Here is a 22,219-nt window from a genome sequence, read left to right on the forward strand (position 1 = left end):
AAACAGGTTCCATCTCTTTCCTCCTCTACAAGAAAAGTTCTTCCCCTCTCAGCCCCCCGCAGGCGGAAGGGACACCGTTCTCATTCTTGTTAAATTCAATGTCTTGGTTGGGACTGTGTGGCAACAACGATGTCCCTTAGTAGGAATAATGTCTCCCATGTTCTATCCCCGTTCGGATGGTACGTCTAGCATCATTGGAGGGCGTGTGGAGGTTTATCTCCGTTGGATCACGCAGGATTCGGTCGGTGCAGGTCTTTGGTGGATCTGTTTGGATCATGTTTCCGTTCGTCTTCATTTGGGTGTTTACATGTTTGACTTTTCTGATCTACGACTTTCTTCATCAGCGATGGTTGTTGCGCTGGTGCGCTAATCCTATGTGGCCTTAGCACGACGACTTCCCGACTGTCTACTATTACAAAATTTGTCTGGCTTCGGTGATGGAGGGGCGATGACGGCAGCGTGCCTTCGGCTCGCTCTAGTGCTTGTAGTCGTCACTAGGTGGTTCATGGACATGGTTGTAATTTTTATTACCTCTGTTGTTCTTGTGGCTCATGGACAATTGAGCTGAGTTGGTTGCGAGATCTTATGGGTTTCACCTCTAGCCTACCCCAATTTGTTTGGGACTAAAGGCTTTGTTGTTGTTGTTGTTCTTTGTACTGCCATGATTGAAGATGAATAGATTGGAAGTTTCTCAAGAAAAAAAAAACTTCCTTTTTTTGGCAAAACAAAATAACTGCACTACTGTGCTGCAATCAGCAACATAATTGGTCCCTACGCAGACAACTCAGCTCAATTCACTAAATTAAAAAAATTCAGTCACAGCACAAGAAATTTCCACTTTAAAGGAATCGAAACATCCCCACCACGCAACCCTAGAAATGCATTTCTACTCTATGAAACAATCCTGGATGCTCAGCCCACAACATCGGAAGCTCCGATTCAGCGAAAGCCCTTGTCTGGATGTGCTGGAGCAGCCCAAGTCTTAAATCTGCAGAAATACCTGTTTTATATTTTTGGGAACCTGAAAAATTTGGAGCAAATTTTACTATTGGAGCCTCCTTTTTTGCCGCAAATGCTCTGAGTTGATGGTGAGTTTAGTGTTTACACAAATCATTGTTTCAATACGGATGCAAGTCTTACAACGCTAGTTTCAAGCCCTAAATAAACAAGCACAATTGAAAAATCTGCAAGTCATAACATCGCTTACACAATCGGAAGCAACTTGCTTGGCTTTAGACCGTTACCGAATGAGATAATGGAAGTATAGACTGTTCATTTCAACCATTCACAAGGCATAACAGATATTAATCATCTAGTAAAATTTTAGAAACATCTATGACAAAAAAAAAATAGAGCAGCATCGCATCACAAAAAAGATGAGACGCAGGTGAGAATTACATATTTCAGAGTACTGCAAAATTAATAGCTGCATAAAATTCAGTCACAAACACATATAATCCTCACATTACATAAAACTCAGTACTGGAACATAGCCAGACTAGTATTAAACAACTAAATTTGACCAAACACAGGTAAAAGCAACTTCCACAGCCAAAACAACAGAACAAATCAAGAATCACTAGACAATGCCATCACCCCTCAGAGTTCCGCTGCCTGGATGCAAGATGATGCTTACCGCCTACTTGGATCGCTGCCTCATCTTTCGGCGCTTCCTCTTGAGCCTCCTCATCCTCTTCTTCTTCCACTGCAAATTACAGTACCCAAGCTGACCATGAGCATAAATTGCATAGGTGCTCCATAGGAGATGCAATCATAACAAGACTTCCAGATGCAAAGGAACAGATAGTAACTTGTTTTGGAATCAGAAGATTGAGTGTTTCATTGGATATCCTCACGTGATTTTCAGAAACACGGACCAATTGTTCTTCATCATTTCCCAAACTGAAGTCAATTTCAAAGGCAAATAGGAAAAACTATGATAGGGTATCTAAAGAACTAGCTAAGCATAGTATAGAATCGCAGTCGGTTTGACATTCAGAATGAGTAGGAGGATTTTATCATCAAATAGATCAGACGCCAATTGTCTTCCTCATCATGCCAACCGACGCAGTTGAACGAAAGAAAGAACAAATCTAGGGAAAACACTGGCAAAGAAAATCCAATGTTCTCTCAGACAAATGCCTCGATTGTCCACATGGTTTCATAGAATGGATTACATCGGACTCGTCATCTGTTTTCATCATCACAGAGAACCACAAACGAACACGCGCAAAGAAAATTGATTCAGTGAACAGAAACTACATCCTAGAATCTCTAAGAACAAGCAACTCGAACTATAATAGCAGGTTCTCTCAGACAAATGCCTCGTTTTTGTCCCCACGGTTGAATGGAATGGATTGGATCGGACATCTAATCAGTGTTGATCATCACAGAGAACCACTAACTACGCGAACGAGCGGCAGCAACAGCAGGAACGAACGCTCGATAAACACTAGCACACGTCCAGATCTACCGCGGTCGCGAAGCAGTTAACAGCACGCAAGGTAGACGAGGGGCGGCAGTTCTTTACCTTGGCCCTCATCGCGGCGGCGGAGTCGGCCTCGCTCTCCTCTTCGCGGCGGCGGAGTCGGCGGCGGAAGTGTGTGGACGAACCCGATCTCCGTATATTGTTTGGCGGGGGCTCTCGCCTCGTACTTTATAGGGGTTGGGGTGCTGGGAAGGGGAAACCCTAGCGGGTGGACGGCTCGGATCAGCCGCTGAGCGGCGTTCTGATCCGATTGGGCCGGTCTCTGGTTCGCAGGCCTAATAGGCCTTCAAACCAACGTCTCGGCCCACGGTCGCATCTAAGATGATGGGCTTTTCTTCTCTTTTTCTTAAACTGGGTCTCCTCCTTGCTTGCTTGACTCGGCCTGATCGGTTCTTGCTAATAAGAAACAAAGAATTTCTCATTTCTCAGAAGAAGAAGAAAAAAACAAGATGAAAATCATCCGTTGCGCTACTGCTTGATGTTCCAATGTGCTGATGAGGAGCTAGTTGAACATCTTGCACGATGCAGATCATGTATCATGTTCCACCACTCATGTCACACTTCATGAGAAGTTCTTTCACAGAGCGAAACAGGGGAGGCAAGCATGCACTGCAGGGAAGCTCTTTTTGGAGCTATATCAATAGTGACTTCAACAGCTTGTTTATACACACATGATGGAGATAGAAGAATTGGCGAAAACGCACAAACATATCGGTAATAACATCAAAAAGATTATCACAGCTGAGCACCTCAGAATTCATAATCGCATAAGATTCACTCACACAAACATATCTGAAACTCCCGAGACAGCAAGCATATAAACAGCCCACGCCTTAGGATTCATTCCCTCAGGATTAATCACAAATCATCTCACTGACACTGTCCACACTATAGGATTTTTCTAGTCCTGCCTGGAACAGTTATCATACGTCTGTCCTCCAACAGCATATAAAACAGCAGCAGCAAAGCTCAAATTATACCGATCGGGGCACATGACATCCATATCCACGTTACGGGAATGCCCGAGATTAAAAGAGGATTCAAGCTACAAAAGATCACTCTGCCAAGTCGATCGTTGCTCAAATGCCCGATAAAGGGGTTTGGATACATGATTGATTCAACTCATAACATCGAAACAATATGACAAGCAGTAATAGTTCTTGAACACAACGACTACAGATAGGTGAAAGCAATCTAGAAGAGGGATGTTCCCTTGCCCTTCTTGTCTCCACCGATCTCAAAATGCTTGCACCTCTGCAGAGGAATAAAGACAGGCTGAGCAAAGCACAACGGAACAAAAAATAAATGTTCAGTACAAGAAAAAAAGAAACAGACCTTGATGGCGCGCTGGGAGTAGTGCTTGCAGCTCTGGCACTGCAGCTTCAGCACAATCTTCTTGGTGGTTTTCGCCTGAAGAAAAGGTCACATAATTAGCATTTCCCAACTGGCTTTAATCTTTATATCTGATTTTACACTAAGCAAACACATCATAAGTAGATGGCAATGAAATTGATAGACAAATCAGATCAATTGACAATCACACGCAGAGATGTTGCCGTACCTTCTTGTGGAAAACGGGCTTGGTCTGACCACCGTATCCCGACTGCTTCCTGTCATAACGACGCTTTCCCTGGGCAGACAGGCTGTCCTTACCCTTCTTGTATTGAGTGACCTTGTGAAGGGTGTGCTTCTTGCACTCCTTGTTTTTGCAGTAGGTCTTCTTGGTCTTCGGAACGTTCACCTATTTAGCATTCACAACAAAACTAATGATAAAACAGGGTTTGTATGAAACTGCATACAGTTTCAGATGACACTGCAATAGCTAAAAAAGTAGGCTCTAGAAACAAGTTCAGTAAATATTCAAGAAATACTCAAAAAGCCAATAGTACAATAAACAATTAGGTCCTCAGAAACATGCTTATGGTTGTCATCACAAGGATAATCAGGTCTCAAAGATTTCATGCCATCATAGGACCCCATAATTAAAAGAGCAAACGATAAACAGTAAGAATTGAAATTGCAGCATTACTTGCATAACAAAATCATATTATCACGTGGTAAGAAAGAAGTAATTAATGGCAGATGGTCTGATCGGGGGTCGGGGCAATACATGCAAACAATGGCTGTAAGTTTAGTTTTAGGTTAGCTAAGTACACAAACAGTTCGGATGTCAAACACACCAAACAAAATCACTGAATACTCCACAATATGGCCAACCGCGGTGGGTTTTAGATGTATCATGTAATGCAAAGTTGCATGAAGCACGTTCACAATATTACAGAATGAAAGACGCATAAATACAAACTATAGTCGATCTAAACACAAAATAAAAACTAAATTAGACTTTGTTTCTAACACAACGAGCTATCCATTCCATCTTTGAAAAAAGGCCAGCTGCCTGATATAAACTAGTACACCAGCTTACATATCTAAAGCACATCTCATACACAGTAACTAGAAGCCTAGAGCAGTACTAAATTAAGTTAAAATACAGCTCATCGGTGCACAAAAATGCAGTGTGCACAGAGAGAATATAATTCAATCCTGTGCTTTTAGAATCAGAAGCATTGAGTGTTTTATTGGACATCATCACATGGTTTTCAGAAACACGGACCAATTGTTCTTTATCATTTCATTTCCCAAACTGAAGTCAATTTCAAATTGAAGAGGAAACAACTATTCTATGATATCTACACAACTAGTTCAGCAAAGTAGAGACCTGCAGTCGGTTTGACATTCAGAATGTGTAGGAGGATTTATTCATCAAACAAAATCAGACAAAAATTGTCTTCCTCATCATGCTAGCGACGCAATTATACAAAAAACCAGTAGAGAAAATGGTCCAAGGAAATGGCTAAGCAATCAATGCTCTCTCAGACAAATGCCTCGATAGTCCACATGGTGTAACTGAATGGGTTGCATCAGACTCGTCATCTATTTTCATCATCACAGAGAAGTAGCAAACAAAGCGCTCTAATCTCACATAATAAGCACATGGTAGAATTCAAGCAGCAGCAGCAGAAGCAGCAGCAGCAGCAGCATGACAGGGCAAAAGCATAACACGACCAGTGTTCTCTCAGACAAATGGCTCGTTTTGTCCCCATGTTTTAGTGGAATGGATTGGGTCGGACATCTAATCGGTGTTGAACAAAGCAACAGCGCGTGAGCCGCAGAGAAAAAGAGGCAACAATTGGTAAACACGAGCGCATCTACCGCAGTCGCAAAGTGAAATCGCATCCTAAGGTAGGTGGACGGGGGAGCACAGGCGGGGGACAAACCATGGCGGCCGCGGCGGCGGTGCGGTGCTCGCGCTCGGTTGTCTAGCGTCGGCGTCGGCGGCGGCGGAAGCGTGTGGAAGATTGGCGGCGGAGGCTGTCGACTCCTTCTTATAGGGTTTGGGTTCTGCGGAGGTGGACGGCTCAGATCAGATGAGCCGCTGCACGCAGTGATCTGGTCGCGTCTCTGGTTGGTGGGCCTAATGGGCCTTCGAACCGACTCCTAGGCCCACGCTCACATAATAAGATGGGATGACGGCTCGACTTTCCCTCAAAAAAAATAAAGGATGACGGCTCGACTTGCTCAGTTCTGATCGGTTTTCCAGAGGAGTTCGCTGGGCGAGATGACCTGCGGCGGCCTCCCCAACTCGCCGGCGCCGGCGCCGGAGGTGGCGGCCCCGCTGGAGGACGAGAACCTCCTCCCGGAGATCCTCGTACGCCTAGCCCCGCTGCCGTCCGCCCTCCCGCGCGCCTCGCTCGTCTGCAAGCGCTGGCGCCGCCTCGTCACCGACCGCCGCTTCGTCCGCCGCTTCCGCGCGCACCACCTCCGCAGCGCACCTCCCCTGATCGGCTTCTTCGAGGAGGTCAGCCGCAAACCCGACGCCCCCAGCCCCGCCACGGACGCCCCCGAAGTCCTCTCCTTCACCCCTGCCCTGGAGCCCCCCGACCGCGTCCCGGTCGGGCGCTTCTCCCTGCGCCTCCACGACGGCAGCGGCCGCTCCAACATCGGCTGCCGCGACGGCCTCGTGCTCCTCATCGACCCGGCGAATGGGGCGATCCAATCTGGGTATCCGCGGATTTCACGAGCGGCGTAACCACCATGATTGAGATGCGTGTTTCCAGCACCCTGGTTGGGAATTCCCTCTACTGGTCCCTTTGCTCAGTTTGATTTGGATACACAACACCTGGCTGTCATACACTTACCCTGCTTGGGCAAGTGTAGGAGGAATGGCAGCCGGACCTTCCGGGCTGTGCCCGTGGACGGCGGTGAGCTTGGCGTCCTTGAGCTGTTAGACGCCAACCTCCATTTGTGGAAAAGGAAGGTCGACCGTGATGGTGTTGTTTCATGGGTGCTGGGGAAGACTATTGGATTGGAGGAACTTCTTTACATAGACAAAAGGAAAATGGGCCCAATGATGCTCGGCTATTGCGAGGACAATAATGTGGTGTTTATATGGACATATCACGGTATTTTCATGGTCCAGCTTGAGTCACTGGAAGTGTACAAGCCTCCCATACATACATTTTACTGTCTGGTTCATCCATTCACAAGTGTCTACACTGCAGGTAGTAACTAAGTAATTTTCTATATATAATTGATTGATGGAAAGTTTTTCACATCCTTGTTGTTAGATTAGACTAATATAAATTAAATATCTGTTAACTGTTTTTTTGCTGCTCAATTTGCTATTTAAATAGATAATCATATTGTTCATGGTATTATTATTATTATGATTGTCAAACTATGTGGTTTAAGTCAGAGGTAGCAAGCATTTTATGTTAAATTTACGGAAATATTAACGCCACACGTGTGGGCGTTTGCATCTCGCCCACACGCGTGAATCCGCGTCCGTTCGTGAGCGCACGAATCTTGGCATGTTTCTAGTGCCACCTAGGACTGGTCTGGTGTGTGGGCGTTCAACCGGTCGGCCACACGGCCGTTTCACCACACGGGAGGGGCTGGTGTGTGGGCGTTCAGCAGTTCGCCCACACGCCACTTTCCACGCACGCAAAAGGGCTAGTGTATGTGCATTTGCTATCTCGCCCACACGCCCGTCTCCTCTCCCACACCCAAGCTGCTAGTTGCCATGTGTTTTGTAGTGCACATGGTAACTGCCCTAGTATGCTTTATAAGCAGGTGGCAACTCTCTTTTTACCCGAGTTGCCATGTGTTTTGCAGGATACACGGCAACTGTCTAGCGTGCACGTAAGCAGATGGCAACTCTCTTTTACCAAGTTGCCATGTGTTTTTGCATGGTATATGGCAACTGCCCTAACGTGCACGTAAGCATATGGCAACTCTTCCTTTTACATGGCAACTGCCCTAGCATGCTTGTGAGCACATGGCAACTCTCTCAACTGCCTAGTGTTAGTATGTGGCAACTCTTAAAGTTTTGAAATCATGGCAACTACAGTAGACCAGACCATACATGGCAACTGCAGTTGAGCAACCATGGCAACTGCAATTAAACGAACATGGACGAGGGTCTGGACCATGGCAACTGCGGGCGCGCGGTGACTGTCACGCGCAGGACAAGGGTTTTCACCCGGAACCACGGCAACTGTCTAGTGTACCACATGGTACCACGAGGTACGAGGCCTGACAGTTGGGGCGTGTGGGCGTTATCTACTTCGCCCACACGCACACGTGTGAGAGGGATCGAAAGGGAAAAAAAGAGGTGTGTGGGCATATACTTGTTTTGCCCATACATAGGTATGTGGGCTGTTCCTCTTATACACCACACAAAATATGTGGGCAGACTCCCTAACGCCCACACGTGTGGCACTTATCGGCATCCTAAATTTATTCAATGAACAAAAAATAAATAAATAACATGAATACAAAGATCATTCAAGTTCTTTAAAGGCTTAAAACTAGTTACATTCTTTGATCCATTTATATTGATCTTGCTAACTTAAATCGATAATAAAGGCCGGTTTTGATCTTTACGAGATAAAGTTCATTTTTATCACTTGTTGAAGTTTCGCAAGTGTCAGAGTCTATTTGTACCAGAGGATAAATGAATTCAGTTTGTTTTATCTTTTCAAGCTAAAGTTATTTAAATATAAATTGTCATTACGTCTTTGTTCTTTAAATTTATTTGTTTGAGTATATTATATTTTATCAACTTTAAATAACACAGGGCAAACTTAAGAATAACTCTAGATTACTTCTTATTTCTGATCAGCTAATATTATGTCATGCCATTGCGTTTTAGGAAATTACTGAGTATCTATACCGTTCTCATAAATAATCTTTGCAATGGAGTAGATGTGCTTTTGTGTTTATCTATCCAATGTTGAAAAATGTGTTTTCCCTCTCTTAGTTTTGTCTTATGTAAATATCTCGTTGTTATCCCATCATATATTTGGTCTAAATATAATTGGATGTTTGGCTAATGCTTGTAGACATTTGTGGTGAACCTGATGAAGCCAAACTTCTGTGCAATGCAATGCATAAAGTGACTCTATAACATTGGTTGAGCAGGTAATATAAGCTTATCTTCGTATTTTCAGTCGAGGGATCATAAGTTCATAACTGTTACTTCTTTTACGGAAATGTCCCCTTTACAACCATTTGTGACTAGCTAAATTACAAGTGAGTACTAATTCCCGACAACCCTTTGCTTAGTGTCAGCTGTTGCCCACCTTCCGTCATGCTTTTATGGCAGGCTGCCACTTAGCTCTTTTATCCTGGTGCTGCTTCTTCTATCCACCTTTTATGAGTTTATCTTGCAGCTCCATTCCTCCCCTCAACCGCTTTCACCTACCTCCTATCCTCTCTCCTGGATGAACTCTTTTGCTTACCCTCCAGTCCATCCAGCTGCCTTGCTACCAGTTTGCCTCTTCCCTCGAAACAGGCCGCTTTGTAAATAAAGCAACAACCACAATGAGTACATGGCCGAACGATACAAGATGGTGAGGTGACCCTTTTACAAAGCCGATCCCAAGATAATCGGGGAACGCAGACCACAAGAGACTATGAGACCGAAAGATATCACAAGAAGGCATGAGAACACCGCCACACAACGCCCTAGAACACCTAAGCTCTACGACAATGCCCTCAGGAGGGGGAACGACGCCAGGTGTCGCCGCGGTTGAGTCCACATGGACAAGGGTTTTCACCCGGAACCCACGCACGGAGAGGAGCACCACGACGACATCTTCAAGAAGATAACGACGCCCGTGAGCGTCGCCGTCACCGGCGACAAAGCACAGAGCTTTCGCTTGGAAGCTCCCCCATGCCACCATGAGGTCTTCAAGAGAGGCATGGCGAGTCCAGGTCCCCAGCTCCAGATCGGGGCGCCGCCACTGCCAAAGACAAAGGGCTCGCCTGAGCCATTTGCCTCTTCCCTAGTGCTACTGCTCTCATGTTTGGCAGTTTCCTCCCTATAGCCCCTAGTATGACTGATGACTTTGGACATTTCCCATTCCCAATTTGTGCACATGTTCTTAACTGCACGTAGATGACAATGTTCCTTGCTATGCAGTATGTATGATACAATGAAACACTCTCCCTTTCCTCCCTATAGCTCCTCAGATGTATCAGGTCCTATTGTGACTCGAAAGTTGTCACCTTAATGTAAATATTTGATAATTAGCAACACCAAGCATTTGGCTTCAAAGTTCAAACTTCCTTCACGTATACATGTTTATAAGTACGCCCTTTCACATTGATGATCATTTTAAATAGTAATGATACATACCTATTCATGAACTAGTGATTGCTATGAGAGCATGTTGTCGTTTAGTCCAGTTCTTCAGTTTTGCTTACTACAGATCTTTAAATTGATGACTGGATCAAAATGATATTAATAGATTTATATAAAAATGCTTCCACAGCAGTTATAATTTCGGATTTAATTTTCTGAGCGAAGGTGCAAAAACTCTGCACATGTTTCATTAAGAAAAGAAGAGGGTTTTGATTCAATACAAGAAAGCCACGTGCGGCTAATTCACTCTCAAGGAACTGTGGTTAATGCAAATCATTGTTGAAAGCATGCTGACATCTATCTGCCTTCACTTTTATCTTGGGCAACACCGTGTCCATGTATGTGCTCTCGCCTTACAAAGCACCGCTGCTCCTCTTGCTCCACGCAGATATCCCTGCGGCGGTCCTTTGTGCACCTGCTTCTTCCTTGATTGCCACCACTGCTGGCCAGCTCAGTGAGGATTGCTCAGCCAAATCTAGCAGATCTACGGGCATCACACAGAAAGATGCTCGGCCATCTCTTGATGATATGCACGAAGAGGACATGTGCCCGGGTTTTTCTTCTGATGTTGCTCAAGGTGGTTGGTAGTCCAACAGCGATATTGAAGGGCCAACCAAATGAAGAACCGGCACTTGAGAGGCGACTTCGCCTTCCAGAGGAACTTTTGGCAGTTGTGGTAGCTTTGATGCTGTAGAATGTTCGAAAAAGTAGTGTCTATTTTGGACCGAAGGAAGTATCAGTTTATAATACGATGCATGATCCCTTGCTCGAGGCTTGTGCTGCATGATTTGGTTGATTTAAACTTTTAATGTTTCTTACACTTCTAAAACATGTGCCTTTGGGCTAGAAAGCAGATGTATCTGCTTTTTATCCCTCATATAATCATATGCCCATGAGGCAGTGTTCCTTTTTCTTCCTTTTTGAACCTTCTCTGATTTAGTGTTGGTCTTGATTCCACCTTTGGAGGTCTGATGGAAGTCCTGCAAGCAATACAAACTTTGACTTTTAATGGCTTTTGCATCATCAACCAGTGGTACAAATTGGTTTGACAAGTGACTGTTCCGCAGGTATCTAGAGCTCTCATCCAGTTTCTGGTTTTGTTGCCGGCTTGTAATGATGAAGTTGATGTTATGCAAACGCTTTGACATAGTACGTATAACTTTAATGGCTTTTGCCTAATAATCAATCAGTGACACAATTGGTTTGACAAATAACACTGTTGTGCAGGTATCTAGAGTTCCTATTCGAGTGGCTGGGCAACGGAATGGCTTACCGGCAACAAAACCAGAAACTGGATGAGAGCATGTTCTGGTCCACTGCGAAGTAGACTTGTAGGATTGATTTATTTATTTTTCCAGTTTGGTAACTTCCTTGCGTACCTGAATAATTGTAGGACGGGTAGCAACTTGCTTGGCCTCATGAATAAGGAAGTGGCATAGGCTTTGCCTCTGTCGGCTCATTGCCGCCTCCGGTTTCATTCTCTCTGTGTCTTTAGTGCATAGCTCATGATCATGCATTCATTCAACTGATTGGTACGGAGTGCTTATGCTCCGTGTTTCCATTTTGTATGCTGTGTGGAGACTTCAACCTCGAGTCTCTGTTGCTGGTAGTACCAAATTGTTGTTGGATTGCTTGGCTTGAGCACGAGCTTGGAAATGTCATGGTTGCACAGCAACCCATGGCAGCGGCCACCGCCTTTTGCTGCCTGCTTGTTCTAAGGCTCGATCTCCACTCCTATCAGCAGCTGAATGGTGTCCGGCTCCGGTTGTAGGACGATTGGTGGTTCAGTAGTTGGCGAGCCTTCGGCCTTCGCCCGTGCTTGGAAAATGTTTTTTTTTTCTTTTTTTATTTCTTTCTTTCATTCAGCACCACTCTTTATGTACTTGGTTCAGTGAATTGAGCAAAGGAAAAGTGGTCGGAATTCCTTTAATCTCACTTTTAAAGAAAAGGGAACTTTACCATCCACTTGGACCACTTTTTTGCAATGTTTGACAAGTTACAGTTTCATGTGTTTTGACTTTAACTTGATTGTGTTTTTTCTATTCCTTTCAAAAAAAAGAAGAAGTCAAAATGAGTGTGTTGAACCGTCTCTGCCTCTCAATCTCGCACGTAATCGCATAGATAGTATTTTGGGTCAAGGTGGTCCAATCCTCGATACAGAAAATTCCCACAAAAATAATATGCCGACAAACGAGTGTAGGATTCATCAAAAGCATAGAACATTTATTGGATTTATTGCATGGGTAGCATGATTGATTGTCCAAACCCTGCCCTTACATGTAACAGCCGAGGCAAATGACAAGACACTTCAGAGCAAACACATTACAAAGATCGGAGGGGATTGACCACATGACCGATGAATAGAACCACACCGGAAGTGTCTTCTCGGATAAGGAAGAGGAAAGGATGATCCGCGATGAAATCCATGTCTGAGGGCGGACTTGCACTTAGCAGGACTGCTTTAGCAATAGTTGCTGCCGCAGCCTCGGTTCCTGTTTCATTCACTTCGACAAACGTTTTGTGGAAAACGGATGAGATGCGGAGGCCCTGTGGCATTGGGGAATCCACCATCTCCGAAAGATCTGCTTCATCACTGAATGGCAGTTGCAGACCCAAATGTTTGAGCAAATCGGATGCTTCAATTCCAAATGATATCTTGAACTTCGGGAGCTTGAATTGCCTGAGTGCAACCTTCTGCCTTGGGATATGGCGCTCCAAGAGCTCTGGCTCAGCACTCAACTTTTCTGCCAAGCTCCAGATACCACTTGGTGCTTCTGGAAGAAGGATGTACATGGAGAACTGCCTCTTGTCCCCACCTTGCTTGTAAGGAAGCTTAAGTACCTTCAAGCCATCAGAAGAAGAAATGTATTGTTCTTCTGAGCTGTACATGAATGGTGTTTGAATTGAGCTCCCATCAAGAAGGTAGAAGTAGTCGCTTTTTGTTACACGTGAATCAAACTGGTCTGTCCAAGCTCCTTTGAAATAAAGGGCATTGCCAAGAACAAGTCTAGTGGTGTTGCTAATAGACCCCGCGGGGAGAATATCTTTGATGAGACCGGTTGTGACTTTCTCTACCCATGAGTTCACTTGAGCAGTAACTTCCGCGGCCTGGACCAAGTCAAAATAAAGAAAGCTCAGTTATGTAATGAAAATAATTTGACAACACTATTGTGCTACCCAGTTTGAAAAAAAATCTCTCAAAGTACAAAATATTACAGTTGCCAAGAATGCAAAGCAGAATACTAACGTTTTACAAAGCATTTCTATGTATAATAAAGTTTCACACACATAGTAAAATCATCACATACAACCACAGACGACAGAAAAATATTCATATGTGCATACGAAATTGATTAAATGGTCATCACAACATCTCGAAGCACCATTTTTCAATACCTAGGAAAATTCAGCACATAGATATCGGCTATACATACTCCTATATGTACACTACTCTGGACCACAATAAGCAACATGACAACACGACGATGAATATTTCCACGGTATCATAAATTCAGATGAACAACAATTACATTTCAATAATTAAGTTGGACAGAAATGCCAAGGGATTAATAAGTACTCCATGCATATTACAAGTACGAGCTAGACAAAAATAAATTGCATAAACCTGAATGGTTTAACAGTAGGGTATTAAGACAGTTCTATTTTATTTTACCCAACCAACCGAGATACTATATGTATGTAACTATAGAAAGTTGAAAACGGTGCTAGAACTTCTAGTGTTAAAAACAGTGGTACAGATATAACCACTTAATTTCAAAAGAAAAAGGACTATAACAAATCTTGAGGCTTTTCTAAATATCAGCATAAACACAATACCACTATATTACATCAGCACAAAACAAGCACTTTGGGAGAAACAGTGGCATATGCCATAGTTATTTAACTTTGTACATGATAATGCCATAGATAACGAGCAAACCTTTTTACCATGTATTTGTTTTATGGTGAAAACCTTGTCGTCATTTTGGGAACGGGCTAGGTAAAGAAGGGGGGTCACCTTAGTTTGGAAGTCCACGGACTGAGCTTCGGCCTTGTATTTGCACACTGCAAGCTCCTGGAAGGATGGCTTGAGCGGCAGCGATGCGTCCACGAAGACGCCGTTAGCGAAGGTGACACGCGGACTATCGGCATAGGACGCGTCGGCAAGCACGAACTGCACCACCTGCTCGGCGAGCGCGTGGAGCCTCTCAGCCTCGCCTTCCCCCAGTGTAGCGACGAGTTGGTCACGGGTGGCGCCCCCAGCGCCAGCGGTGATGAGGCTGAGCGCGACGTGAAGGGAAACCGGAGAGAATGCGACATTGTTGGCAGTAGATTCGGGGTTGGATGAGATAGTGGAGGCGAGGCGAAAGCCGAAGCGGGTCTGGTGCGCAATGGAGAGGCGGACGTCGGTGGCGAGGGTGGTTGCCATGGCTGGGGTAGTGGTTCGTTGGGCTTTTGTTAGAGTTGAGAGAAAGATGGGTGATTGGGAAGTGTTGTTTTCATGGGTGAATTGTGGCTATTTAACGGGAGCCACATGCTAAGGATTGAAGCATCTGCGTCATAAAGCAAGATAAGTGGTTTGTTGTCTCTTGTGTAATTAGTCATTGTCGTGTCATTTCGTATATATGTAAGCAACCTAAGCTTATCCTATCAGCTTAGTGTGGCGCTTCCGGTCTGATCTTCCCGTACGTCTGAGTTCTGTAGAACATCGGATTTGTGGTAGACCACTACACGCCTCGTAACCTTTTAACCGGTCATTTTAAAAGAATTGTTCATTTTCTTAAAATCACACAACTGATTAGCAATACTGAGTTCCAAGCTTAAGATAGCGGTGCCGACCTTTAAAGTTTTAACTAGTAAAGAAGATGTGCATGGCATTGCATAATTAGGATTCTCTTCACACAACTGATTAGTAGTACTAAGTTCCAAGCTTGAGATATAGCTATACCAATGTGTAAAGTTTTAACTAGAAAAAGAGGATTTGCATGATATTGCATGACAAATCCTAATTGGGATTTGCATCACTTGCCGTGGGGTGTGGGCTTAACTTGTGGTCAAATTAAAGTTTATGATCCAACGGATGACACTGCGGCATATCCAACGCTACCCCTAGAAGATGACAAAACTGATAATATATTAATATGTGCTTTTCATCACTTCTGCTAGTTCCCCTAGAACATCTGATTTATGTGGAGTTTGCTACACGTATCGTGACCTTTTTGTTGTTTAATTTAGAAGCTTGGTATTTTCTTAAGATCACACAACTGATTAGTAGTACTAAATTCCAAGCTTGGGATTCCAATGCCAACGTCTAAAGTTTAACTTGTAAAGAAGATTTGCGTGATATTGCACCATATACCAAATTGGGATTTGCATCATTTGTTGTGGGGTTGGGCTTAGTTTGTGGTTAAAATAAAGTGTTATGATCCAAAGCAGGGACGGACCCAGAAAAAAAAAGGGAATGCGTGTACACTTTTTTCTAAAAAAAGGTCTATTTCAATTGGTTCGGATGGGCCTTGAAAATCAGCTAATTATTACTACTCCCTCCATTCCTAAATATTTGTCTTTCTAGAGATCTTAACAAGTGACTACATACGGAGCAAAATGAGTGAATCTACACTCTAAAATATGTCTATATACATCCGTATGTGATAGTCCATTTGAAATTTCTAAAAAGACAAATATTTAAGAACGGAGGGAGTACATGGTAAAAAAAATCCCAAAATTCTAGGTGTGTCATGGCACACCGCTTAGGTACGCCATTGATCCAAAGTGGAGCAAGATTCCATTCCTCAAAGAGAAAAATTCACTACAGGTCCATTTACTTGCGCTGGCGTTAGCTTTAGTCCCTGTGGTTACAAATACCCAAAATACAGTCACCAAACTTGCTCTAAGGGGTCATCTATGGTCCATTATACGGTTTTGTGTATGTATGCGCTGAGCTGGCTCGAGTCAACCGATGCCAAGTGTGCATTGACTGCCACATGTGCCCAGCCGCTCGATTACGCATGCACCCAATTATTTTTTGCAAAACTGGCAGTTATTAAAAGATCTGCCCCCCCTCCCCACCCGGTCGCACACCTGGTCGGATCGAGCCACACCCGCTCGGATCGAGCCCAACCGTTGCCGAACCGAGCCACTCTCCCGCTTCTCGCTTCTCCCCTGGTTCGTCGTCGCCGCCGAGGTGGTTCGTCATCTCCAGCGTGGGCGAGCATGGCGATGGCTCCATGAGCTCGTCGTCGGCGCTGCGCCGCCGCCGTCCGCACCATTTGGGAGGGGCCTGCATGACGTCCCTCTCACACCGTCGCGTCGCGACGACCATGCCTTGCCACCCCTCTATGGTACGTCACCGTCGCTGGCAGGTATTGTGCTTGATCTGTCCATGAAAGCTCCGGGGAAGAGCTTGCGTGCGAGTCAATTGCGCATAGCTGCTAGGGTTTGGGCTATTTCTCTCCCTTTTTGCCACGAATGGTGTAGGGTTTAGGGTTTTAGCAGAGGACGTTTAGCAGGGCCACAGATCAAAGCTAGGGTTTCTGATGTGCTATGGATCTTGTATCTAGAGATGGTCTAGGGTTTGCATAGCAAAATTAGGGTTTGATTTTGGAGCATGTTAGGGGGAGGCCATGCTCGCTTCTCCCCTGTTTCTTTGCTTTATATGGCCTGGTTGTTGATAATGATATGAGATGATCGTTTTGCGCATGAGATGATCATTTTGCCCATAAAAGATCATATATTTGGTCAATGGAGGCCATGAATCCGTGCTTTCTCTCTGCAACATGTATGAAATTTGCTCTGTAAGATAACTGCATTTATATGTGTTAACCTGTCTGAATATTGACATGTCTGAACTTGATTTAGTACAATAATTGGACATTGACATTGAGCATTGCCACTTTGCTTGTTTTGGTCCAATTACATTACTTTACTGCTTGCTCGGTACCCTTGGTTAGGTCCTGCTTAATCAGTTAACTGAGCTACTGGTGGTTTGATACAGTAACCGAACTTTTGGAGTTAATTGAATATTTTCAGCTTGACTGAACCTTCATAAATGTCTCTGTTTATCTTGTTTGAACATTGCAACTTTGAACGTTTTGCAGGACCCCTAAGCAACCAGTTCTCTGTTGAGGTCATACATGGTGGCTATATCCTTTATGCAGGCAAACATAGGGATTACCACAAAGGCCACTCCATTTGGTATGGCTACTGTGACATAGATAACCACAAAATCATAAAGATCAGCTGCATCATAAAAGCATCATAAAAGGAAGATAAGTGGTTTGTTGTGTCTCTCTTAATTAGTCACCGCTGTGTCATTTCATATATATGGAAGAAACCTGAACTAGTCCTATCTCGAGTTAGCGTGGCGCTTCCGGTACGTCTGAATTCTGTAGAACATCATATTTATGGGAGACCACTACACGCCACGTAACATTTTAACTGGTCATCTTATTAAGATCACACACAACCGATTAGCAATACTAAATTCCAAACTTGAGATAGCGATGCCAACCTGTAAAGTTTTAATCTTCTATATCTAAATAGGGGCACCCCACTAGCTGATTTTCCTGCCTCCTAATGAAGCCACGTCATTTCAAGTGTTACAACCGTTGATGTAGTATACCTCATTAGTCTAGAGCCGTCTGATCAGAGTTGATGAAATTTACTAAGACCTGCCACCGGTAAGTGGGAAATAACGATTCATTCATTGGTACTGTCCCGCTCGCTTCCTAGGCCTTCGGTCAAATTTTCGTAGGTGGGCTGGTAGTTGGTGGGATTTGAGCACGTTCTAGCCCGTGGAAAACAAATAGCCCATGTATCCTACCCACATCACGTCAGAAATATTATCCTCCATCGTGCACCCTATTTGCCCCATCCAGCCGCCGCTCCCAACCCAGTCCACCAGCCAGCCGCCGGCGCGACGCTACTACTCCCCGGACTATCCCTCGGCTAACCACCGCCATGTTGATCGCTCCCTGGCCAGTCTTCCGGTCAGCCTCCGCCATGCCCGACGCTCTCTTGGCCAGATGGCGGCGCCGCGACCGAGGCTCCTCAGCCTCCTGCCACCACCACCGCGACCGAGGCTCCTCCACATGCCGTCGCCGCAACGACCGACGATCTCCCGTGCATTAATTCTCTTCCCGCTACCGCTCTATAGCCACCACTACCCTTCTGCCTCCACGGCGTATGATATCCCAGCCACAAATGCACATGAAACGGCCTGCCGCACCACACAATTCCTCCCCTCATTACCTCGCCTTTCATTACCCTGCAGATGCGGAAGAAAGTGGGTTTAAATACCCCTATGTAGTGCCATCGTCATCACAGACGCCTTCTCGCGTCCCATCTGGAAAGAGGCCTCCGGCCTGGTAGCGGCACACTCTCTGTTTCGAGCAGCCTATGATTTTCTCATCAAGATGCTTATGCCTTTGAATCTTCTCAGGTTGCGTTTCAGATCAAAGGTGCTCTGCTCCATGTTATGCTTCAAACATCTCTTGCCGCTGGGAATTGTTTCATTACTTCACAGGTCTCTTACTCTCTTTGCATTTTTCCAGATTGTGCCTTACTCTTACTTTGTCATGTGCAGGAATGATAGACTACTAATATGAAAAATTAGGCTTTCAATTTTCGTGGTACTTGCTATAGTTCTTCTAGATACATATTGCTCATCCAAAAAAACTCTCTTTGTTGCCCATATTATTATACCTGAATCACTGCCAATAGGTACTAGATGAACTAACCGGAAAGAGGCAAGGGGTATCGATTCATGTTTGCATGTTGTTGAAGAGTATCATGGAATTGGATATGGGCTTTTCTCATGTTGTTGTAACTTAGATTACCAATCACTTTTACTCTGTAGGAAAATTTTTTATCCCTTTCATGTTGACCATTTATAATTGTTCATCTCCCTTATACCGTAGAAACAAGATTATCTTAGTTTTCTTCTGGGTTGGATAGTTCAATTAGTTATTCGTAAAAAAATGGATAGTTAAATTAGTTAAATGATTATATGTGCATGAGTATGTTTGTTAGCAATGCAACATATGTCTTTTTTTAATTTAAGACAGACTGTGGTGTTCATGTTGATTCTATCAACATTTTTGTTATCCTCCTTCTGCACTCCCCTAGATTGCACTCCTAGATCGCAAGGTGTCGGGCATTTTGCTTCATAGATATCTTGCTACTTGCATTGGTAAGCACATACTCATCTCTAAATTTAATTGTTTACACATGATGAGCATACACAACTTATATTTCTTTCCATGCATATTACGTACCATTGAATTTCTTCCCCTGAATTATTATGTGCATTGCGTTTGTTCAAAACATATAGGCTATAATCTTCTTCCTTTTAAGGCGATTGAGTGCATATGGTTTACAAAGATGGATGGTGCCAAATATTCTTCGATGCATCTTCGTAGGCATTTAGTCTCATGCAGTCATGGACACCCCCACCATCAGTCATTACATGTTGTCACCCCTGAAATGAACCAATCTACTGCTTCAACACAAGTGTGTAGACAACATAGAAATAGAGGTTAGTTAGGATAAAGTACTGCAAATTACCCTCAAGATTTCTATGAACGGACCACTGTATTAGAGAATGGTTTCACACATTGTGCAATAAAAATGGACTTGGCATTACTAACACATTAGTTGTTCCTCATAATGTCCACTGCAGGCATGTGCAGATATCTTTTCAAGTAGAATCAGAAAAGAAAAATCTTTTCAAGTATGTGACAAAATGATTTGATTGTACCAGATAAAAAATGGAGTCTAATGCTAGGTCATCCTTTTCACCAAGTGAAACGGCCAATGAAATAGATATTCATCGAGAGTGTCGCTATATTGCACCAAATGAGGCTGTTTGGCGCTTGCCTAAGTATGACATTCACCATACATACCCGTCCACAGAAAGACTCCCTGTTATTCTTGCTGGAATGAAGATTGATTCAGTACCTCAGATCCCCAAAGGTCATGTCATAAAGAAAAGCTTCTCTATCGCTAATGCACAAGTGTTGCCCTCTACAAAGGTTAGATAATTTCTATTAATTCAGAAAAGTATATTCTTCCTAATTTCAACCAAATTTGCCTGCAAAATACTAACTTGAACCATGTAATATCTCCAGCCATCTCCAATCAAAGAATTGACGACCCATTCATCTTCAATTATAATAATCGAGAGGTTTGCCATGAATACCAATATAGAAGTTACAACCTCTATCTAAACACCGCTGACCAATTTTTTTCTTCATAGTCCAATGATCCAATCACCAGAGGACTCAAACAACACTACATATCCCTCTTGCCTAGCGGCAGATATTGACACTGAGGAAAAACAAAACAAGTATGCTTAGAACTCTCTGTACAAATCAATCGGCAGATATTCAACGGGAAATTCAAATGTCAATTTTTTCTTGCAGGCACTCTTTAGCTAAAAGGATCACTGAATTTGCGGAAGATGAAACTACCAACAAAGAGAGGTATGAACGGATAACAATAATCCTATTTACCATATAATTTCTCAACGGTGCAATATTTACATGTCACAGTCAAAAGGAGGTAGATCTTGAGGCCGCAGAATTTCATCTTCAAGTTGTCAAAAAGCATAAACAAGACTGCAAGAGTATGTGTGTCATCTCATATTACTTACCAAATTCCAAATATAATATTCACCATTATTTTTTTTCGTCCTCAAGCAACATTGCAGACAACAACATGAAAATGAACAACTTAAACGGCCATGAGGATAAACACCAATAGAAGCATAGGTACTGTAAATTTCATGTCCAAACAAAATTATCTACAGTTTTGGTTTCTCTCCTCTAGCCTGAATAGAGGAGGATAACTGTATCAATAGTGCTCTCTTTTTACAACATGCAGGATATCGTCAAAAACTCACTCAAGCAGCAACAAGCTACACTGCCTTATGTTTAAATTAGTTATATTGTGTTGTAATCTCTCTCATTAGTATTACTTCTGGGTGATCCTATGCATGTAATGAGTTATGGATAGTGCTTATGCAACTATATACGGACTGGATTACATTGCTTTCTATTTACATATAGTTATATTATGGCTCAGATTTCAATCCATTGAACACTCACTGGTAATTACATGATGATCCTATGCGTGTAGTGACATATGGATTCACCTGCATTCTGAGGTATATGTGTTGCTTTGCACTTTATTGAGATGAGCATGTGGATTTTACTATAAATGTTTCAATATATATATTATTTTCCTGTTACATGTGCGAATGGTACAAAATTTAGGATAGGTCATGTTAAAATTTCTGGTGAAATTGCTTCCAACATCTTGATTACATCCATATCAACAAGGTGTGTAGCAAGCATGTAACACGCGAAGGGCCGAGATCCACAGCAAGCCAACGATCTGGCAAGTGTTTGTTTGCTTTCACGATTTCAACATTTATCATTGCATAAACTCTCATCCACAAATTCCCGTAGCAACGCGCGGGGTACCATCTAGTTAGTATAAAGAAGATGTGCATGGCATAACATAATTATGATTTACGCCACACAACTGATTAGTAGTACTAAATTCCAAGTTTGAGATAGCTAGTCAACGTGTAAAGTTTTAACTAGAAAAGAGGATTTGCGATATTGCATGACAAAGCCTAATTGGGATTTGCTTCACTTGCCGTGGGTGTGGACAGATAACAACTTCTTTCGCTCGCGCCGCTTCCGCGAGCGGCCGGGCGAAACCCTAGCCCGTCGCCGCCGCCTCCCACACTTTCGCCTCCTCCTCCCTCGCCACCGCCAGGGGATGGCGCCGGGCAAAGCCCGTGCGTGCGTCGGTGGCGGCGGGGTCCTCCCCTCCCCACGAGGCGCGGGCGGCGCGGGACGTCCGGCTCCCGTGGTGGCGCGCATGGCCAGGTACGACGTGCAGGCGAGTGGATCTGGCGTGAGGGCGGCCAGGTGAGGGCGGATCTGGCGAGGGTGTGGCGCGGCCTGCCGCGGAGGCGGCCAGGCTCGCGGATCTGGCACCGGCGACGGCACGCG

General features: G+C 44.0%; 3 protein-coding genes, 1 long non-coding RNA gene, 9 other non-coding genes and 1 pseudogene across 19 annotated transcripts in view; 2 read left to right on the top strand and 12 right to left on the bottom strand.

Moving 5' to 3' along the window:
* Positions 1-1,394: 1,394 nt before the first annotated feature.
* On the bottom strand, positions 1,395-2,636 carry LOC123113524 (uncharacterized). Its single transcript, XR_006456068.1, has 2 exons — positions 2,531-2,636; positions 1,395-1,705 (listed from the first exon to the last, which is right to left on the bottom strand). It is a non-coding gene; the product is annotated as an uncharacterized lncRNA (long non-coding RNA).
* Positions 1,819-1,899, bottom strand: LOC123118057 (small nucleolar RNA SNORD18). Its single transcript, XR_006457683.1, has one exon. It is a non-coding gene; the product is annotated as a small nucleolar RNA SNORD18 (small nucleolar RNA).
* LOC123118090 (small nucleolar RNA Z105) lies at positions 1,996-2,062 on the bottom strand. Its single transcript, XR_006457712.1, has one exon. It is a non-coding gene; the product is annotated as a small nucleolar RNA Z105 (small nucleolar RNA).
* LOC123118328 (small nucleolar RNA SNOR75) lies at positions 2,126-2,212 on the bottom strand. The gene has a single exon (XR_006457873.1). It is a non-coding gene; the product is annotated as a small nucleolar RNA SNOR75 (small nucleolar RNA).
* Positions 2,308-2,396, bottom strand: LOC123118337 (small nucleolar RNA SNOR75). The gene has a single exon (XR_006457882.1). It is a non-coding gene; the product is annotated as a small nucleolar RNA SNOR75 (small nucleolar RNA).
* Positions 2,637-3,437: 801 nt separating the features above from the next.
* LOC123113525 (60S ribosomal protein L36a) lies at positions 3,438-5,916 on the bottom strand. Its single transcript, XM_044534789.1, has 4 exons — positions 5,767-5,916; positions 4,050-4,229; positions 3,824-3,898; positions 3,438-3,742 (listed from the first exon to the last, which is right to left on the bottom strand). Exons 1-4 carry the CDS (start codon positions 5,767-5,769, stop codon positions 3,683-3,685), a joined length of 318 nt encoding a protein of 105 aa, XP_044390724.1. The 5' UTR covers positions 5,770-5,916; the 3' UTR covers positions 3,438-3,682.
* Positions 4,391-4,462, bottom strand: LOC123118107 (small nucleolar RNA R66). The gene has a single exon (XR_006457723.1). It is a non-coding gene; the product is annotated as a small nucleolar RNA R66 (small nucleolar RNA).
* On the bottom strand, positions 5,043-5,124 carry LOC123118059 (small nucleolar RNA SNORD18). Its single transcript, XR_006457685.1, has one exon. It is a non-coding gene; the product is annotated as a small nucleolar RNA SNORD18 (small nucleolar RNA).
* On the bottom strand, positions 5,226-5,293 carry LOC123118091 (small nucleolar RNA Z105). The gene has a single exon (XR_006457713.1). It is a non-coding gene; the product is annotated as a small nucleolar RNA Z105 (small nucleolar RNA).
* On the bottom strand, positions 5,357-5,443 carry LOC123118336 (small nucleolar RNA SNOR75). The gene has a single exon (XR_006457881.1). It is a non-coding gene; the product is annotated as a small nucleolar RNA SNOR75 (small nucleolar RNA).
* On the bottom strand, positions 5,560-5,644 carry LOC123118350 (small nucleolar RNA SNOR75). The gene has a single exon (XR_006457893.1). It is a non-coding gene; the product is annotated as a small nucleolar RNA SNOR75 (small nucleolar RNA).
* Positions 5,917-6,107: 191 nt separating the features above from the next.
* On the top strand, positions 6,108-10,725 carry LOC123113526 (uncharacterized; annotated as a pseudogene).
* A 1,673-nt stretch (positions 10,726-12,398) lies between these two features.
* Positions 12,399-14,691, bottom strand: LOC543376 (serpin-Z2A-like). Its single transcript, NM_001427981.1, has 2 exons — positions 14,215-14,691; positions 12,399-13,304 (listed from the first exon to the last, which is right to left on the bottom strand). Exons 1-2 carry the CDS (start codon positions 14,623-14,625, stop codon positions 12,519-12,521), a joined length of 1,197 nt encoding a protein of 398 aa, NP_001414910.1. The 5' UTR covers positions 14,626-14,691; the 3' UTR covers positions 12,399-12,518.
* A 3,260-nt stretch (positions 14,692-17,951) lies between these two features.
* Positions 17,952-22,219, top strand: part of LOC123113529 (uncharacterized) — an 8,181-nt gene continuing 3,913 nt past the window's right edge. Inside the window, exons 1-9 of one of the 7 annotated variants that reach the window (XM_044534795.1) lie at positions 17,971-18,378; positions 18,469-18,562; positions 18,637-20,227; positions 20,324-20,379; positions 20,452-20,541; positions 20,618-20,677; positions 20,747-20,820; positions 20,894-20,965; positions 21,078-21,277. In XM_044534795.1, coding sequence (XP_044390730.1) covers positions 19,964-20,227; positions 20,324-20,379; positions 20,452-20,541; positions 20,618-20,677; positions 20,747-20,820; positions 20,894-20,916 — 567 coding nt within the window. In that variant the 5' untranslated portion in view covers positions 17,971-18,378; positions 18,469-18,562; positions 18,637-19,963 and the 3' untranslated portion in view covers positions 20,917-20,965; positions 21,078-21,277. Of the gene's footprint in view, positions 18,379-18,468; positions 18,563-18,636; positions 20,228-20,323; positions 20,380-20,451; positions 20,542-20,617; positions 20,678-20,746; positions 21,278-21,873; positions 22,214-22,219 lie in introns of those variants that run through there. The other 6 variants (XM_044534792.1, XM_044534793.1, XM_044534791.1 and 3 more) reach the window with 6 other exon arrangements.

Source organism: Triticum aestivum, chromosome 5B (assembly GCF_018294505.1).
Source record: "Triticum aestivum cultivar Chinese Spring chromosome 5B, IWGSC CS RefSeq v2.1, whole genome shotgun sequence".
NCBI classification, from domain to species: domain Eukaryota; kingdom Viridiplantae; phylum Streptophyta; class Magnoliopsida; order Poales; family Poaceae; genus Triticum; species Triticum aestivum.

Coding starts and splice junctions, on each gene's coding strand:
- LOC123113525 (XM_044534789.1), bottom strand. Junction 3,899..4,049: donor AGCCCGTTTTCCACAAGAAG/GTACGGCAACAT, acceptor CCTTTTCTTCAG/GCGAAAACCACCAAGAAGAT. Junction 3,743..3,823: donor ACTCCCAGCGCGCCATCAAG/GTCTGTTTCTTT, acceptor ATTCCTCTGCAG/AGGTGCAAGCATTTTGAGAT.
- LOC543376 (NM_001427981.1), bottom strand. CDS start 14,625: ATGGCAACCACCCTCGCCACCGACGTCCGCCTCTCCATTGCGCACCAG. Junction 13,305..14,214: donor CCGTGGACTTCCAAACTAAG/GTGACCCCCCTT, acceptor GACTTGGTCCAG/GCCGCGGAAGTTACTGCTCA.